Here is a 19,875-nt window from a genome sequence, read left to right as displayed (position 1 = left end):
ATACATACATACATACATATTATATATAATATTGTTATTTTTTATGTATAACAATAACTAATTTTTATAATTCTTATTTTTTGTATGTAAAATAAAAATATCACTTCATATGTATAATTTTTATTTTTTATAGGAAGCTTGGTTTGCTATCAAGCTCGAGTCGAACCAAGCTCAAACTTGTGAGCTTTTGAACCGAGCCAAATTTAAGCTTAAGTCTTTAGCTTGAATCAAACTCGAACCTAACATTGTTTCGGTGAGTCGAGCTCGAATAACCAGGTATTCGGCTTGGCTTGACTCAAATCCACCTATTTCCAATACACGGTTGGGATGTGCTATATGGAACACACTCTTTAGGGCATAGATGCAAGTTCATATGTTATATTTCTGTAACTTTTACAACAAAGTTCTGTTATGTGTGTTACATGAGAATAACTTTTTCAACTTTGTCCACACATTCTCTCTCTCTCTCCACTTATTTTCTTGCACTTTTCTCATATCTCTTTTCTATCTTATTTGAGTTAGGATATGCTCCCAACATTGTTCCAACAGATCATTGTAGCTGCACATTAAGAACATTTCCCTTATCATTCATGAAAAGATATTCCGATGTACCGTTACAATGGTTGGTTGGGATATTATTGGCACTGTGTTAGTAGCTGATTCGAACTCAACCAACGTGTATGTGATATGCGTATCAAATCATATTGGCTTTGTTTGGAAAAGATGTAAATGGAGTGTAAATCCCGATTCAGGGTAAATTTACACTCTTGATTCACTTTTGCCTGTGTTTGGCAACATTACATTTATGCATTGACAAATTACAAACCAATGCATATTTACATTGATAATAAGATGTAAAATTACATCACTAAAAAATAAGTAAATTTGCATTCAAGTGGGTTTTTGATAAAAAAAAAAGAATATGCTTTATTGGAATTCATGTTTGCATCTATTACAACTAAAAATCTGTTTGGTAAGAAGGTAAAATCGTCAGTGCAAAATTAACCCAAATCGAGACTCATATTTGCATTCACACTTATTTGCATCGTTTCTAAATGCATCCATTAGAACATATTTAGTTGGAGCAAATTGAGACTCATTTTCTTGCACCACTGAACTATATAATTAAACCAATAATAATTAAAAAAATGGAAAGGCATATAAGACAAACTACAGTGCATTGAATTTGAATTCGCATGCTCACCCACAGAGAGTGCACCCCGCATGCACATCTTCAGTGGGAAACATTTTTTTGTACTTCATCGAGAGATGATCCCAATACATGATTGGGATGTGCTGTGTGGCAGTAATGCATCCCACAAACGCCCCTCAGCACGAGATCGGATCTGCTCCTTACATAGGGCGCTTCACACTGATCTCACAGATACATCCCACCATGTATTAAGAACATCTCCTATACTTATGTGTTATTATTTTTGGGAGGTGTTCCCATACATGGTGGGATGTACCTGTGAGATTGTTGTGAGGTGCCCTGTGTGAGGAACAAATTCCAATTCCTGCAGCACCTCCCACTCCCAGCCATGTATTCGAATTATGAACATGAATACGTGATAGGGAGATGCAAGTTCAGATCTGTGCCCTACAACGTTCTACAGCATATCCCTGTCGTGTATTGGAAATATCTCCCGATGATGGCATCATCAGGTCTAATACTATCACCGAGAGATATTCTCAATACGAGACTGGATCTATTCCTCACAATTGATGCCTCACAAGCACCTCGCACACACATCCTGTCATACATTGAAAACACCTCACAGCAGATCCCGTCACTCTCAATACAGGGTCTCCCCTTAAGGGGCGCAGATGTGAAAGCGGGAGATGCTCCTAATATACGGTGAGATGTTACATGTTGGGACGCTAGTGGGGAGCCCCCCTATCTCTGATGTATTCGTTTTTTATCATTAAGTGGCGATAAACAAAATCCTGGATACGGAATATACCATCCATCCATCGCCCATCGGCGCAGGAAGATAGTATAAAATCGCGGGGCATAAATTATTACAATCCCAACCTTTTCTTATAAAGAAATAAATATATAAATGACTGCACCCCCAAAGTTAGGCACAACTATAAGTAAAAGAGTCTTTTAACGACAATGAACGTTGCAACAGCAACACAGCATCATCAAGTATTCTAGTTGCAAAATGGAAACTGACTTTGGCCTTTTTATCACTTTCTTCTTCTCTAACATAATGCCCAAACGAAGCCATCAGATGACTAAAATGCCCCTATAATTGAAGCAATTTCATCTTCGTTACGTGATACCTGACAGTTAGAAGAACATGGCCCTAATGCACACGCTAATTAACACGTTTTGCAATTATACCATGCAAATATGGGTAGTTTTGTACTTTGAAGAGTAGAAAAAAAAAAAAAAGAAGAAGGGAAAAAAACCTCCCGCCGTTTGTTTCAGCGAGTCTTGCGAAACGTAGACTGGTTTTTGAATGTGCTCATTTATACCGGCAAGGCATAAAAGGAGAGAGAAAAAGGGCCGACCTCTCTGGATCGGTCGGAAGCTGTACTCAGCAAAAGTCGCAGCGTTTGAAGGTCGTCGGCGATGAAAGGCAAAGGTAGACCATGGAGTCTCGGGAAAAAGGTAGGGTTGCCGGTCGTCTTCCTCTCATGCTCTGTTTTTTTCCTTGCCGGCTTCTTCGGAGCCATGCTTCTCTCTCAGGTAATTTCTTCTTCTTTTGCTTTGTTATCGAATTCTTTGGAACTCACTGTTCCGAATTGCTTTGGGTTGACTCTTCCATCGAACACTCGCAGGACATTTCCAGCTTCCGACCAAATTCGAGGACACTCGAATCAGTCGATGATGAAGAGTACGAGTCCATGCCACACGGCTATACTGGGGAAAGTTCTATTGATTCGATCCCCTTTCAGGTGCTCAACCTTCTCCAACCACCACCTATATCACCATTTTTGGTAGGCTGGTAACGAATACAACGATTAATGTGCTAAAAGCGGGTCAGGAGTGAATTGGATTTGTAGTTTCAAATTTGAACTCCTTCACTTATGCACTAGATATTGCATTATTAGATTACGGGTTCTCTTTCTTTGAACCTCTGAATTTGTTTTTCTTATTATTCTTTTTTCCCCTTTTGATTCTTAGCTGTCTAAATAAATAAGAGAGAAGGGAGGGAGGGAGCTTAATTTATATATGTACTATGTACCATTCTAAACTTCTCTCCGACTTTCCTTTTGGACCCCGGCCACAGATCAATTGAAGTTGGGGTGAATGATATTGTTCAGCACAACGTCTCCCTTAGCTCATTGTTGAACAATAAGAGCGAATGTTCTGTTTCTTTTTTGTTTTACCTATTTCAGTCTTTTGGAAGTATCGGAATCCCGATTCTCTATCATTACGCTATATATTCCTTTTCCTTTGGCATTTGTGGCTTAAAGATGTAGTTCTTAGTGGTATTTCCAATTCCTTGTTCCCTTGGACAGAGATATTGCATGTCTTCATCTCATGGAGAAAAACATTCATTTCGTATTTTAAACATTTGATCCATTAATGATCCTCTATTAGGTTCTTTATATATAATTCCATTGTTGTATTTGAGAAAAAAAGAAAAGGATATCTGAGTATACTCTATTATAGTCCTTGTATATGCCTTGAGGCCCTGAGGGGGCTTCCCTCTTCATGGTAATACATAATACACTTATAGAAAAATGTGAATACTAATGCTGGATGGTAATAATAATAAAAAAAAAACTGATGGTGGATGGTCTTGTAAAATTCTGCTAATCTTCGCTGTAGAATATGGATGGTTCCACTTGACTACTACTTATTCTTCATTTCTATTTCTACTATGACATTTGAATAGTGGATCTACCTATAGGTATTTGTAGTTTTCATGTGTATCAGAGTTGGAGGTATTCTAATAGTCTTAAGGCCCTTAAATAATTTTTAGTTGTTTGCTGCTTCTGTTATCAACTCTTTTTTTGAGAAAGAAGTAAGGTATTGTGTTAAAATTATACTGTAATGAACAAATAACATATATCGATCCAGTATGCTCCATGTACAGCCAGCAACTATACAGACTTACGGAGAAGCCACCCAAAGAAGCTAGGCTCTCAAGGCTAAATACAAAACACAAACTTTGACATTAGATAAACAAAATGCCATGATCAAAATACTGATGATGTGGGATATATTTGAAGAAATCTTTGGCAGACAACCAAGAATGCAGAGTAGCTATAGCCTGAACCACCACATCATCTAAAGAGCAAAACTTTCCTTCAAAAATCCTTCCATTTCTTTCTTTCCACAGACCCAACACACCACGTGAGGAATAGCATACCAAAGCACCTTGCCTCTTCCACTTAAGCCCGGCAACTTCCATGAGAGTAATAAATCAGGCAGACACCAGCTGGCATTTAATAGGGAACAGCAGTGACTGAATAGTTTTTCAGCAGCATTACAATGAATGAACAGGTGATCAACAGACTCGGCTTCCTTGTTACACATGACACAGTTCAGAGAGTCCAGCACCAAACCTCTCTTGGTCAGCTGATCTTTAGAGAGACATTTACCATGAGCTGCCGTCCAAACCAAGAAGGAGACCTTAGAAGGAATGTGAGAGAGCCATACCTCTTTCCACAGAAAAGCCTGAGAGTCACCAGCAACCGGCTTCTGTTATGATCTCTTATTCTTGTTTCCATGTCAATGTTTCAACAAATGAGTTATTAGTCCCATTGGTGCGTACCAGAGTTAGAATTATGCCAAATATCCTTCATAACTGACAGCTATGCTTGGAGCCTCAAGATTCTTCCTTTTTTCTCCTTGAGTATTAGAACAACTTCACTTTTTACATGGTTTACATCAGACCTTCATGCCTTTATCTAAAACCATTTTAATCATGCAGTGATGAATTCATCACATCTCATTCTCATCTAATTTGGTATTAGTAGTTGCAATTTCCTTTATGTTCTCATGATTGCATTTTAGTTTATCTAGTAGCTAGGTCTGATTCTTCTTCCAGAAAATCTACTTGTAGGATTTTTTCTGCCATATTTTACTATATCTTTGTGCCTTGTAACTTATTACTGTAGGTTTTAAGCTGGGCACCTCGTGCTTTATATTTTCCTGATTTTGCCACTGCAAACAAATGCCAACGCATAATTGAAATGGCAAGGGCCAACCTTAAACCCTCATCGTTAGCTTATCGAAAAGGAGAGAATGCTGAAAACACCAAAGGAATAAGAACAAGGTAACTTCTTTCTACTATTTGCCTGTACCTTTTCTGTTGGGCCCATAAACATGTAATTTTCAAGATAGGCACAGAGGTTGTCTACAGTACCAACCAAGATTTATTCCACAAGAGATTTTAAATACATTAAAAGAAACTGAGGCAATTAAATACTGAATTTTCTCATACTTCAATAGGGGGGATGAAATCTATAAACAGACAGATTTTAATTAAGAAAAAATTACAAATAAGCACAACCTTATATGCAAAAGTCAAACAGCCTACAAGGTCTGATATTGTGACTTGTATACCAATATATTCAGCAATTTAACAACAGGAGTGGGATATTCTGCTAATCATTACAGAAGTTACTACATTTCATTCCAGCAATAAGTTGGGGACAAGGAGAATATTTTCCACCCAATACCTGCAATTATTGAATTCACAATGATTCTCTGCCATAAAAAATCTGTTGTTTCCTTCTTTCTGAATGCACTGGAAGACAATGGTTAGGCCAGGTTTCATGGAAGATGGCTTGTTTACTAAAACCTCTCATTGGATAAGCTTGAATCATGGAAAATATGCTTCCTGGCTTCACCCTATTGTCCCCCAAAAGGCTTGTGATAAAGGAGAGAGGAAGGTATAAGACAGTTATCAAAAAGACCCAGTGATGCAACCCAGCACAAGACTCAAGAGACAACAAAAGATTCCACAGGAAGACGGATAACCTGGCTAAGCAGTATTCCAACGAGTCGCTCCCCATCCTCCCCTAGCTAGGATTTCAATTACCAATTTAGCAAATCCTGAGATCCATCGGAATGATCTTCACTTTGGATGCCAAAAAATAAACACACCATCATTTACTTATGTGCTAGTTTTGCACGTATTGTCACATTTATCTAAGCCTTCTACTGCTATCTAATAGACATCAATAGCATGATTCCAGCATGGTATCTAGTTTTTCCGTTACAGGTTTGATGTTGATGGAAACAAGTAATGTTTTTAGTTCTGTAATATATTTTGCTAAAGCATCAAATTTATGCATTTTATATAAGTTGGTAGTTGTTGGCTCATGTGTTTTTTCATAACAGTTCAGGAACATTTATTAGTGCATCAGAAGATGAAACTGGAACCTTAGACATCATTGAGCAAAAAATTGCAAAGGTTACAATGATTCCGTGGACCCATGGAGAGGTATGTTTTAAGAAAAAAAAGGCACTTCTTTTGAACACACACACACACAGATATATATATATATATAATCCAGCTGAATTAGGTTCTGTAGAGAAGTTAATGCAATTTTGGCCTTGTGGACAGATGATATGGTCAATCCAGGCTGTCCTTTCAGATAGGGATGGGACATCTGGAATGTCTGGAAATCAAATGGACAGTCTGGTTCCACCATATCATCCCAACTTGTGCTGGAAAAATGCCTTTTGGCTTTAGACCCAATGATAACAGAAAGAATGCATCGACTGCAATTCAAATAAATATTTCTTTAAAATTTTTCTAAGCTATTTAAATCTTCAAGCAAGCAACAAAACATTATATTCTAGGAAAAATGTGGAAATCTTACTATGTTGAAAATCTATTAAAATAGTCCGTTTTTAGGACTTTACTAGATTAATGATTTCATTGCCATCCTCATCGTCACTGTGATGTCATCACTATGTACTCAGGTCCAGTGGGGTTGTTTCTTGCTTAGTGGAAATGCTCCTGTCAATTCTTGTTAATTTGTTGTGGCTCAACATTTGATTTGCCATGTTCGTGGTTTCTAGCGTTTGTCTCAAACAAGAAAGGATGGAAGAATTGATTAAGTTCTTTAACTAAATGAAGATGGTTTGGTGGCATACAAAAAATTTAATACATGATAAAAGGTTACTCTATCCTTTTCCACCACCTTTTATGCTAATTGAAGTAAGTTGTAACTCGACACTTGTTTCTCAGGGATCACTAATGAACAGGAAGGGACAATCATACCTCCGTATTTTCTTTTCATCTTAATTGGTTAATCAGAGAAAGAGTTTAAGATATGCGTGCTTCCAGGCCACCTAAAATCCTATTAGTGCATTGATCATTGGCTGTTAGAATAGATTATAACTGACTCAGCTAATCTATGTCAAATAGTTGTAATATATTCAATTGATTGAACTAAGTGATTAAATGAAATTGGAGACAATAAGATGCAAGGTCCTATTCTTGAATGTAATCTAACACCATTTGGAACTTGTATCTTTTAAGTTTTTTTTAATGATTCTTATATTCAGTCACTTGTTTCTACTTTGGTTTGAATTAGTTAACCTTTTATTTCAGGTCTATTCTAAACTTCTCTGAGTAACACGGGGATATCACAATGTTGCAGGCATTTAATATCCTGCGCTATGAGGTTGGGCAGAAGTATAATTCTCACTATGATGTGTTCAACCCGGCTGAATATGGCCCACAAAAGAGCCAAAGGGTACATTCTAACTAACAAACTCAGTTGCCTGGTAGGATGTACAGAAATTATGCTTAACATATTTAACCATTTTCCTTGCATTTTTATCTTCCGGGGGGAGTGGAGTTATGATTCATCTATAATACCTGGACCCATCATTTTACTCCAAATTTCTCTTTGTTGGTGCAATAAGACATGCCTATGGGGGTGAGATATGTCTTGAATCCACCTAACATGCAAACATTTTTTATTCTAGTTTTGAGGTATTTTACTTTTCCAAATATTTGGAAATGCATCCAACATAAACTATCAATTGATAATGTTGCAACATAGTTCAAATCAAAATTCACATGCAATGCCCAGTCAATAGTCCCCATATCTCATGATCATTTATTCAGAAGAACCAACCTCTTATTTATTACCTGCAGAAAAACCAATATAACCTGCTTGCATATTATATTTTATGAATTTATATTACTTAAGAATTATAACATCAAACATGACAAATTCATGCAGATTGCTTCCTTCCTATTGTATCTATCTGATGTTGAAGAAGGAGGGGAAACCATGTTCCCTTTTGAGGTAAGATAATCAGGGATCATGTGTGTGGGTGGTCGGTATAAATTATTGTTTCAGTTCATTGGTATCTAGATGATTGCTTGTGTTTGATTTGCAGAATGGTTTGAACATGGATGGTGGCTATGATTACAAAAAGTGTATTGGGTTGAAAGTGAAGCCACGAAGAGGAGATGGGCTTCTTTTCTATTCAGTATTCCCAAATGGTACAATTGATCAGGTATTTTTCTTCTGTTCATTGGTATTTTCCTCTTTTTCTTTGAACCATATGGGTTTTCAAGGTGAAGCATCTTAAATGTGTGTGAACTGTGAACTCCCATTCTTGACTGCATGTACAGTCAAGACAAAGATGAGTTTTCAGTGTTTTCAATTATGGTCTGCAAAGGTGTGTTGAACATAGATCTTTAGGAAATATGAAATACTTGCTTGTTTTCTTGTGGTTTACATTTCTGGATTTGGTTTGTGAAAGAATTTGTTGCTAGATTTCTTTTGATCGTTATTGATAGTAACAATAAGCATTTGATAGAAAAAAAACGTTAAAGAACCACGTATGGAAATTGTTAGCCATAAAATTAGTGTTTTAAAAGTTAAACTATAGCCTTCTGAATTTAAAAGTTGAAACATATATTTTGTTAACATGAGACAAGTTGTAGGTTTTATTAGTTTATGAAGTTGAAAACCTAAAAAGATCTGATGATTCAAAACATTTTCCAACTGTTTTCAATCTGGGAGTTGGGACATGCTAGGTTAATGGATTTAGTTATGGCAAAACTTCCTTTTCTAATAATCACTAATTCATCATCAGATGGTTCTCTAGGTGAGCCGGTGAGGGGTCTCTGACTATGAGCCTACTTTGTTTTGGGGAGCTCATACTCCATGCTAGTGCTCTACTTTGTACTGGTTCTTGGGTTGTGGGCGTGTTTATTTCTCTCATTTGTGAGCAATTCTCTGCTTCATTTCTTGGATGTGGCTGTACATATGGTATATTCTCTGTCTTTGAAGGTCTATTACTCAATGCTTGTCCTGGATACAGACCTAACCTCTGACATCTTGTTTTTGCATAAAACGGTTTCTCTTAGGCTCAAACCAGCATTCTCACATTTGTCAACCTGAGATTTTACCATGCACCGGGCTTATTATCTCTCTTTTGATCCTTAATTAGTCCTTGGTACCAACAAGTAAAAAAAATATCCTAGCCAAGCAATTCCTAACGGCTGTTTCATAAAGGATGCTCTTCCATCATTAGAAACAGCTTATTGAAATCAGCTTCGAAGTGGCCTTCTTATAATCCTGCAAACATAGCTTTATTTTGGAGTGGCTGAACTACTACCTCCAGGGGGAGGGGCATCCTTTTAGTTAATGGCCCAGGATTTAACCTGTGACCTCAAGGTTGTTGCATGACGGATAACAGGTTTAACCACAGGTTCAAATGTAATGATATGTCTGATGCAACCTAAGTAATCCACTCTAAGATGGTTATCATTATATTTCAGCTGCATGCTATCATAATCTAAGTTCATATAGTTTGGTCATTCTATTCTGTTTAGTGTCATATCCAATGTTGGGACAGAGCTTAGATGATGATGATTCCCAACTATGGGTTGGCTACATGAATCCTGTTTCGCCAATCCGTTCTGTTCAGTACCATATCCATCATCAAATTATGGGCACTTAAATCATTTCTTACTACCACCTAAGTCCCTTTTGGTCTGCTCTTGGCTCTTCTAGCCCCTTCAACTTGTAACATGTCACTTCTTCTAATTGGTGTTGTAGATGGTCTCTATGCACATGATCAAATTACTTCAGTCTACTTTGTCTCATTTTATCACCTATTGGAGCTACTCCTAGCTTCCTTAGTATGACTTCATTTATGATCCCATCCTTCTAGTTTTACCATCTATCCATCTATGCATACACATTTCTGCCAAAGTCATGCTTAGATGATGATGATGATGATGATAGTAACAGTGTGTTAAGGATGAATAAAGCAATTTGTGGAGATACGACTTTAATTGGTTAGTGCATTGCACCTGATGCTTACAAGTGAAATTACTTTTCTCTGGAAGTTGATAATGCGCTTTTATCTAATTACAGAGTCAACAGCTATGGAAATTTTGTTTCTAATGCCTCTAGTAATTGATTGTGGAAATTGGTTTGGAAGCTTAGAGGATTTTTTTCTTCATTTTCTTGCACAAGATGGTCTATACTAACATGCCATGATCTTGTTAGCAAACAAACTTTGTAGCATAGGTTGCTTGTAATTCTTGTTTAACCTTTCCCCCCATCTTAGCATTGGTTGCATAATGCAGACATCCCTTCACGGAAGCTGTCCAGTGATTAAGGGGGAGAAGTGGGTGGCAACAAAATGGATTAGAGATCAAGAACAAGATGACTAAGGTGGTATAGCATTTATTAAAAAAGGGGCGGTATTTAGCGTGTACTTGTGTTTTTTCGAGGTCATTTCTAAGTAGGTCTTACTTTTTGTAAAGCCGAGTGGATGCTTTTTAACCTCAAAATGCATAAACATGTGCTTTAGATTTTTTTTTCTCTTGCTTAACCATAAACCCAGAAATGTTTTCTGGGAATGGTTTGTTTCACCGTCCAAACCACATAATTAAAATTCATTTCTTGTATGAACAGCTGTGCAAAAAACAAAATATTTAAATTACAATAAACGGAATTAACAACGATGTCAGATGTATTTCACTTTATTGGAGTTTTACCTTAAATCACACGCCACATCATGCTTATACCGGTAGAAAGAATTTTACTCCTTTAAAAACATTACATATTGTGGTGTAAAGTGAGTTTTTGTTTTCAAAACCAAAAAAAAAAAGCCAAAGCCACGTTTTGAACACCCCCTAAATGTGTACAATGGTCTGTTTATTTCTTTTTATTTATCTTCTTGGGTTCCGTTTTCGTATTTAATTTCTTTTATCTTGGAAGAGGGTTTGTTAATGGAGACAATTAAGACATATTTTACTGAAATGCCCTTAATAATAAATTACCATTTTTGCCTCTGAAATATTTTGGAATTGGTAAACGTAACCTTTTATATAAATACAAAATATAGTTTTATGATCTCGAATTTATTTGTTTCATTAACTTATTTATTTTCAATTTTCATTTTTGTCTTAACGTTAATTTATTCATTTTAAGAATTATAAAAAAGGGTGTTTGTAAAAGAATACTAAACCTCAAACTAGAGGCAGGAGATGTTAGTATGTTATTAGGTAAACCTGAGGAGATCGGCGAAGGTCTTTGTTTTTTATCTAAACTACAGGGAGGTACAAACTACAAAGTAATTTATCCTCGTAGTGCCATAAGACAACATTGGTTATGTACAGAGGTTGTACCATCAAATTTTTTAGTTTGGGATCCAAAGGGGGTACACCTAATGGCCACATTGGATTTTTCTATTTCCTCTTAATGGAAACTATTATATGAAGTTCATGAAACTCTTTTAAGGTTGTCTTGGTTACGATTGCTGTTTCTACAAGAAGCATCAATTTGACATTTCTACAAACAGCCTCTTATACATGCATTTTTAAGGTATGCTTGTTTTAACCAAGGTCCAAAGTATTGATATCGGAGCCTTCCCGATACCTCCTTACAGGGGGTGTTTCGGGTCGGCAAGTGGTTCAAGGGTAGACCGGTCTTAAACCGGCCCTTCTGAACCAGATTTGGAAAAAAAAAATAAAAGAGTACCGATACGCCCTACTGGCGTATTGCCTTGTATTGATACTTTGAACCTTGGTTTTAACTATAAACGGCTTCAAATGACAGTAGTATGTCAATCCCCATTGATCAACCTATATCGTTATAAACTTGCCTTCTGAAGATGGCAAAGAAAATTTCAACAGCATCATTTATTTATTTAGGGGGTTTTGAGCATCATTTTAAAGAATTCGGATTCTGACATAGAATGAATATGGACACAACCTTTGGCTAGAACCATGGTTTTCAAAACCGGATTGGATTGGATGGTTGGACCGGAAAAACTGGGAACCGGTCAGGTGATCATTTCTGTTTTTTCTAAAATTGGATTTTTTTAAAAAAATTGTTGATTTTGGTCAGCAAACCGTTGACCCGGGTGGTTAACTGTTTGAACAGTTCGAACGCTTTTTATTTTTTTAATTTTTAAATTTTTGTCAGTTCAACCCGGTAATTGGACCCTGACTGGTTTGGTTTCCGGGTCAGTTTTAAAAACCATGACCAGAACTGTCAACAGAATCTGAAAGTCTGACGATCCAATCTGATTATTTTGGACTTGGATTATAAGTTTCTAAGTCCGACGTGTATGCATATAGATATACATATACATGGATAATACGTGTATAATTATGATGAAAAAGCATTTCTTTCAAATGGAGTTAGTATAGGTGTTTTGAAAATTACTGACTAGCCAAGATGGGCCAAAAACACATTAAGCACTTAAAGAAAAAGCACTTAAAAAAGCCAAATGTATTAACTTCAAAAGAGATTTTTTAGAATAAGCATTTATTTGGCCTTTTCCCCAAATGCACAAAAGTGTTTATTAGTTTGGCTCCAACCTAAAATAAGTACTTAAAAATAAGCATTCCCAACTATAAGGGCTTTAGTAGCTATGTTTTGTTTTTAGAGGTGTTGTTTGTTTTCTGTGGCTTTCGGGTCCGTTGCCTCTTTAAGTCTTTATTGTGTGTCTTTCCTCTATATCCTCTGTTCTTTGGTTCCTGGAATAAAGATCTTTTCTATAAAAAAGAAAAAAACTTCAGATTGGCTAAAATCTGATCGAATTATAGTCTATGCCTTATTTTTATTTTATTTGGTACAAAGTGGCTTCTTTAAGCTCAAACCCGCATTTTCATGCTTGCTGGGAGTTCAGATTGGCACCCCACGTGCGAACATCTCCTGTAGCTGTCATTGAAAGATGTTCCCAATACACAGTTGAGATGTGCTGTGGGACGCCTATGGAGTGCTTTGGTGATGGAATCTGCTCCTCACAGGTACATCCACCGTGCATTGGAAACACCTCCCATGAATAATAACTAATAAGTATGGGAGATATTCCCAATGCATGATAAGATGTGTGTGAGGCGCTAAGTGTGAGGAGCAGATCCAGTCGCTGTGCTTTGTGGGGCAGAATTCGCCTGCTGTCCCAATATTTGATCATTATAACAAGCTACCGCCTCTTTTGAGAATTAAGGAAACAAAGTGCAACTAAATACCCATCACACGGACAAGGATCCACCATTCTTCCGAGTTCAGAGAAAAATGACCCCTTGAAAAATGCTATTTCCAAATTTCCAATCATATACTTTCAATACAAGGACGAAAATTTTGTGCTTCCCACTAAATGAGACGAGTAAATTGAATTCATCACGACTGGGTAACTCTATTTTACTTGACAAGTTCATTCAGAATCTGAGACGACATGCTTAGATACAGCTTACCATACTATTGTGGCTGTTGGTTGCACCAAGATATTTTTTGTGGCCAACAATATCATAGCAATATCTGTACCACTGGATCCCTTCAACTAGAGTTGCTACAATACATCCCCAGATGACCGTGCTTTGATTCATCCTACCCTCCAAAGGTTTGAAGCCATCCATGCGTCTACTTGGATTTGGATGGAAGTTTTACTGAGGTAGCCCGTAGCCGATTTTTTTTCCCCTAAAAATTTCAGGGAAAACCTCTTTACCTCACTGCTTTCCATCAGCCTCTGATGAATGATAACAGCAATAGGAGGGTGTGAATCCAGTATTCCAGGTCAATTTTAGCATGAAGATTTAGTCTGTAGAAGAGTACAAACTACGACCTATGCCAGTTATGGTGAGATTGCTTCGCCCACTGCTTCAGCAGATGCATGCAACCAGCTGCAGTGAACAAACCAAAAGCAGCAAAAGCCATCATTGTTGCATTCCCAATGTTCCTGTAGTAGCCTCTCTGAAAAAAATAAAATAAGAGGTCAGTTAGGGAAAAATACTTGCATTAGATAACTTTCATGAGAACCCAGGATCAGGAAGAAACCATTCGTCACATCTACCATAAGGTACATAGAAGACATGCACTCGTAATCATGCATGTTTTGCTATTCAATTAGGTTTAGTGCCACATAAAAGACATGCACTCAGTTTGTCAGGTCAAATCTCACAGAGATCCATGGATTAAAAAATCTGTCTCTGCATATCACAATTGCCCAATTTATGGACATTCTTCCGACATAGCTTAATAGATTGTTCTAATAATCCATTAAGCTTTCATGGCTTGAAGGTCTACATGGTAGCATCACCAATCGTTGAACTTTTTTGCCTCAGTCCAAGATATTAAATAGACCCAAAACTTTAACTTTGAGTGCATGCCTGCAGCACAGGTAGGGCTGCATTTGTCCCCTCTATGTCCCCTCTCCCCGAGTGTTCCTCTAGATAAAAAGGCACGCACTTGGACCAGAACAAACAGAACTGCTGCATTTGCAGAAGCAGCAGACAGGCTTATCATCCCCCCACGGAAGTGATTTGGTACATACCTGCAAAAAAGGTGTTAGAAGGCAAGATGTTAAGACTCCCAGAAAGAAGCATCACTTGTGACATCTTATAAGAGTATTACGATAAACCCTGATATTATTTACATGGTCCTCAATCTTGCTAGTGAAGGTACAATCAGGCCAATACAGACATGGAATAAGCAAAACAGGGTTACCAAGAACCCGATTTCCTGCAAATCAAAATTAAACAGTTCAGACTTCAGATTTGTGAACACCTAGCTCCAGCACTAGATCAGATTTTTCTACATAGGATTCATTACATCCATACCTGGTAATCATAAGCTACTGCAGACAAGACAAAACCTGTGGTAATGAATGCAAATAGCAGGCAATCCTCAGTTCGAACTGGTGATGGTCCAGTAAAAAACCATGGAACTGTTGTACTTCCAAGCATTCTTGCACCCAACAGACATGGATATATCATTCCTAGATTTACTTTTCGTCCATCAGCCTGAAACCAGGCCAAAATAATGTAAAGAAATTAGAAGCATACAAACTATTGTAAGTTGATCTGCCACAAATAAAAAGATATCACAGAATCTATTGTTTTGATTTTCTTCCCCGTTCTACCACATAAACTGCAAGAATAATGTAAAAGAATGTTTTACTTCATGGGCAGTAGAGAATACACCCAGCATTGTCTCCAGGGAGTACAAAATCCTCGCAGCTAATTGGAGCTTTTTTGGCAAGTATCAGGTAAATAGAGCATGAATTGCCAATATGTAATGTGGATTTCAAGATAATAAGTAGATTCAGGCTTTTATTTGTATATGAATCGTACAAAAAAGAAATGAGAAAAAGGTGCTTCTTTTAATATTTTACAAGGGGAAGAACCTATAAATCTAAGATATCCAACGATTCTCCTTTAAGGTGGTGCAACAATACCAGCAGGCACTGAAATTTGGCTTTTAAAAAACTATCCAAATGATAAATGGCAATTGAACCTAATATGTTAAAGAAATAAACAGAAAAGGTGCTAAACATATGGGTTTTGATAATTGTCATTGTTAGGCTTTGGAGACATTAATTTTCATCTGATTATACATCATATGAAGTTGACATTATGCATCTGAAATGATTCCTTAAAATACCACAACAGGAAGGGATGCCAGACCAGTAAAGAAGCTGACATACATGGACTGACAATAGCAACATTAGGTATTACTAAATTTTTCATTTCATTATGCATAATATAGAAATGGGGACAGGATTTCTGGTATCACATCCCAAAGTTCCCCTAAAATAAGGGGAAGTCATCCAGCAGGGTTTATAGAATCTATCCATAAAACAATCTCCTGTTTATATAATTTTTAAAAGGGGCTAAAGGGCAAGGTGCTCTCTACCAGATTACTTTAGCATGCTTCCTACTTGATCCAGCTCCAAAATGCAAGAATTAAATAAGACAACAATCACTTGAAATGAGAGCACATTATATCAAAGTCCACTTGCAAGAGAGTACCATTATAATCGGTGCCCATAGAATCCAGAAGACCATAACAGAGAATTGAAGGCATGCTTGTGACCACACCAATAGCCACACCCTTTTATCTGTCAAGCATAAGGAACAATGTAACAAGTCAACTATAAATACAACAAAAATGGTATGTCCAAATTATCTTTCTGCAAATATGTGCAATTGAGTGTCAACCCCTATATTTCAAGGCTGCATTTCTCCTTATTTGCTTTCTTAACATTCATTTGATTACTCTTTGATATTTTCATTGATGAAAAAGATGTACCAAAAAAAACTAAATCAGTCTTAGACTGAATATTACAATAATAACCCAACGGCCTTGAGCCACCAACAATGTCCCAAGAAACAGAAATTACAAAAATACCCTGGATGTTCTAATTTGAAGATTGTCTTCTCTAAAGTTTAAGATTCCAGCTCACAAAACTCAGTACAGGGTAACAGAGGAATGCCCCATCCCATGGGATGGCACAGCAGTGGGCCCAACAACTAAGTTTCTCCCAGACTGTATTCCACTCCAGGGTCCTTTCCCCTTTTCAACCACCCATGACTACAACCGCTAGGAGGATGAAAATACACTCCAACAAGTCTCAGTAGCATGAGAGGACATATCATCATGAGACATGACAATAAGAACTCATGAAAGGAAATAATTGAGAGAGAGAGAGAGAGAGGATGGAAGTAGGGATGCAAACGGACCGGATTGGACTAGAATTGGGGTATATCCGAATCCAATCTGATCTGATGACCCGGTGGATCATACAAAGATTAATCCGAATTTGAATTCACCAAGGATGTTGGATATACGAATCTGATTCAATCCGGTTTAATTACCCATAGGTCTGTAAAATTTAACAAATTATTAACAGAAAAAAAAAGTCTAGTCTTTACAAAGAAAAAAACACAAGCATTTTTTTTCATTTATATTTTAAATAAAATGAGGGTATACATGTCTTTTTACAAAACAACATAAATAATATAAAAAATCAAATTACAAAAGTGGAGTATAAATATATTTAAAAATAATATGAATATATATCAGCCATATTCTTTCAGATCGGATAGGGGTGATCCGAGTACAAATCGATTTTTAAACGAATCTTGTTTTTTCAACCCGATCCAGAAATCCAAGAGAGGGATATCTGAAAGGATCAGACTTGAATTCAAATTCGATCATGATCTAGTCTTTTTGCACCCCTAGATGAAAGGGTTTGAACATGGAAAAAGAAAGAAGCATTTACTGACAACTTTATTTTTGAAGACAAAAAACAATGAAATTTCTAAATTGAAAAGACAACAAAATTTATTACTGAAAGCAAAAATTGTTTTGCCAATTGTTCCAATAATTTTGACAAAGTTGGAATCTCTATAAAGACATACAAGTTATATTGTTTAGCAGAGTCAAGATAGTGATAAAAAAAGTATATCAAGTTCCTTCAAGTGAATCAGTTACAAGATGTGCTCACAGAAAAGACAGAAATTCATATTCTTTGAGAAGTTAATGTCACAATAATATTTAGTACTTCCATATTTTTACTATACGATGCTTGTCTTGGTTTGATGTCCAGAACACCATGTGAAAAACCTAATCTCTCTCTACAGCATTATTCTTGTGATGATAAGTGCACCATTTATATGTTATATACATTCTTCCCTTCTTTATATATCACATTGTCTCCACAACTCAACTATTTGTTACTTTTTACTCTGCTTTACTAAAGAAAGCATGAGAGAGCTCCCTGAGGATATGCATTCTTACCACCAAGAATACATACAGAGGACACTTTGTACCCCTCGATGGCTGCTAATGGTGGGCTTTCTTTCCATAGTTTAACTATATAGATAATACTCATCATTGCCAAGAATACAACAGCAGTGGAAGGAAAAATAATTCTTTTCTCAGCATTACTGTCAATCAGCCAATTCGTGAGCACTTGGCTTCCAATAAGAGATACAGACTCGTAAAAAGCCATTAGCCAAAAGGTGTCGCTCAATAAATCCTTCCGATGACCTACCTGCAAAGAAAGAAAACATGCATTAAAGCAAGAGCACGACAGCTATCCTAGACATGCTAGTGAAGTGGGCAGTCACCCAACAGCCAAGTTCCTTTTATCTTGACAATGGTGCATTGCCTGCCCCAAACAATTTTCCTTGTATAATGAAAACTGAAGAATAAAACTTTTTAAGACAAACCTTATCATGTTCAACAACCATCCATGACTCAAAACCAAATGAAAATATTGAAGAAGCAAGAGATAAACAAATGCTTGTCATCCAAAAACTTGGATGCGTGAAAACAGCCTTCCAGATGCCAATCAAAAGGTGAAGGATGCAAAATAACAGGCAGACTTTCTTTTGACCTCTGCATACAAGTAAATAATGATTCACCAGTCAGAATTTGCTTGAGCTGTTTAGTTCAGTAAACATTAAAATAGAAAGACCAAAAGGATTGGTAAAACCACACTTCCATCATTGCTCATTATCTAATTTTAGAAAAATAAGATGACATTTCAACATATAGAAGTTTAGTAATAGCTGATTTCAAAAAAATGAAGTAATCTTAGAAGCTTGAAATATAACTCTTCATTCGTGTCATTCCGGGACCAGAATGCAAACTGATAATTACAGAAACCGAGATGTAGCACTTAAGAATATATAAAGAGATTACTCACATCACATCAGAAAGTATGCCCAATGAAGTGCCGACAAGAAGAGAAGCAGCGGATCCAATACATAGAGATACTACCATCTGCTCCTTGCTAAGACCATAATATGCATACTCAAACTCCCCAAAGACTGATCCCAGACCTTCCATTACTGGAGAAAGAAAGTATAAGCAAGAGGAAATTACCCAACAAGAAAAGGATTAGTAAAACCATTTGACATCTAAAACCAAGAATTCTCGTTAGTGGAAATTGCAGTAAACATGATAAGTTTGATTTAAAAAATATAGATACTTATAGAAAGAAATAAATGACGATATAAAGAAGCGACCTGAAGCAAGGGAATAGACGAGCAGAAAACTTCTCTGGAAACGAAGAAATGAAGCTGGGATCGAGGTCGAAACGGTACCAAGTTCGAGAAAACCGGTTTTCCTGCTAGAGTTCTTCGAGAAATACGGAGTTAAGAAAAGTGAGAGGAAACAGATGCAGAAGAGGAAGATATACAAGTGAGGTTTTGGTTCCCACACGATGGTCTCGATCACAACCCCCATTGAGGGTGTTTGGATCTCAAAACCTCAGAAGATGCAATGTCAAATAGAACTATTGAAGAAAACCGCGCCAATGATAATCGAGATTGCAGAGTGCAGAGCGACCTAGGTCCGAGGGGGAAGAATTCGAATAATGGTGAGAGGTTGGCTCCACTCCAGATTTTTTGACAGTGTAGATGGCTCCGCAATTGAAAGATTGTTAGATCATGTTTGTTCAGGTACAGAAGAGCTATAACCTGTAAGTCGTCAGTCGTCACTTTACCCAGCTTCAACTTCAAGCGATGAAGCGAGCGAGCCGAGCCGAGCCGAGGCATCATGACAAGAGTGCCTCCAATCTCCTACTCACTACTGGTTCCCACATCTGACACCGGATCTGCTCCTCACACATGGGCGCCTAACGGGTACATCCACCATCTCCCGTAAATAATAACTTAT

General features: G+C 37.0%; 2 protein-coding genes across 5 annotated transcripts; one reads left to right on the top strand and one right to left on the bottom strand.

The window, feature by feature from the left end:
- Positions 1-2,401: 2,401 nt before the first annotated feature.
- On the top strand, positions 2,402-10,922 carry LOC104607893 (putative prolyl 4-hydroxylase 9). The gene is made up of 8 exons (XM_010273652.2): positions 2,402-2,698; positions 2,791-2,907; positions 5,083-5,240; positions 6,311-6,413; positions 7,582-7,677; positions 8,173-8,238; positions 8,333-8,452; positions 10,542-10,922. Exons 1-8 carry the CDS (start codon positions 2,582-2,584, stop codon positions 10,626-10,628), a joined length of 864 nt encoding a protein of 287 aa, XP_010271954.1. The 5' UTR covers positions 2,402-2,581; the 3' UTR covers positions 10,629-10,922.
- Positions 10,923-13,474: 2,552 nt separating this feature from the next.
- On the bottom strand, positions 13,475-19,670 carry LOC104607903 (uncharacterized). 4 transcript variants are annotated; one of them, XM_010273675.3, is made up of 10 exons: positions 19,224-19,670; positions 18,902-19,046; positions 18,423-18,591; positions 17,989-18,244; positions 16,218-16,306; positions 15,027-15,209; positions 14,843-14,928; positions 14,577-14,740; positions 14,033-14,160; positions 13,475-13,936 (listed from the first exon to the last, which is right to left on the bottom strand). In XM_010273675.3, the coding sequence occupies exons 1-9, from the start codon at positions 19,441-19,443 to the stop codon at positions 14,042-14,044; spliced, it is 1,431 nt and encodes a 476-aa protein (XP_010271977.1). In that variant the 5' UTR covers positions 19,444-19,670; the 3' UTR covers positions 13,475-13,936; positions 14,033-14,041. The 4 variants fall into 4 exon arrangements, 3 of the variants coding, with proteins under 3 accessions (XP_010271977.1, XP_010271985.1, XP_010271967.1); XM_010273683.3 differs by having other exon boundaries at positions 14,656-14,740; positions 19,224-19,668; XM_010273665.3 differs by having other exon boundaries at positions 13,475-14,160; positions 19,224-19,669.
- Positions 19,671-19,875: the final 205 nt, after the last annotated feature.

Source organism: Nelumbo nucifera, chromosome 5, assembly GCF_055504915.1.
Source record: "Nelumbo nucifera cultivar China Antique chromosome 5, China Antique-T2T, whole genome shotgun sequence".
Taxonomy (NCBI): Eukaryota; Viridiplantae; Streptophyta; class Magnoliopsida; order Proteales; family Nelumbonaceae; genus Nelumbo; species Nelumbo nucifera.
Note: the sequence above shows the minus strand (reverse complement) of the source record. Positions and strands in the feature narration are given on the sequence as shown.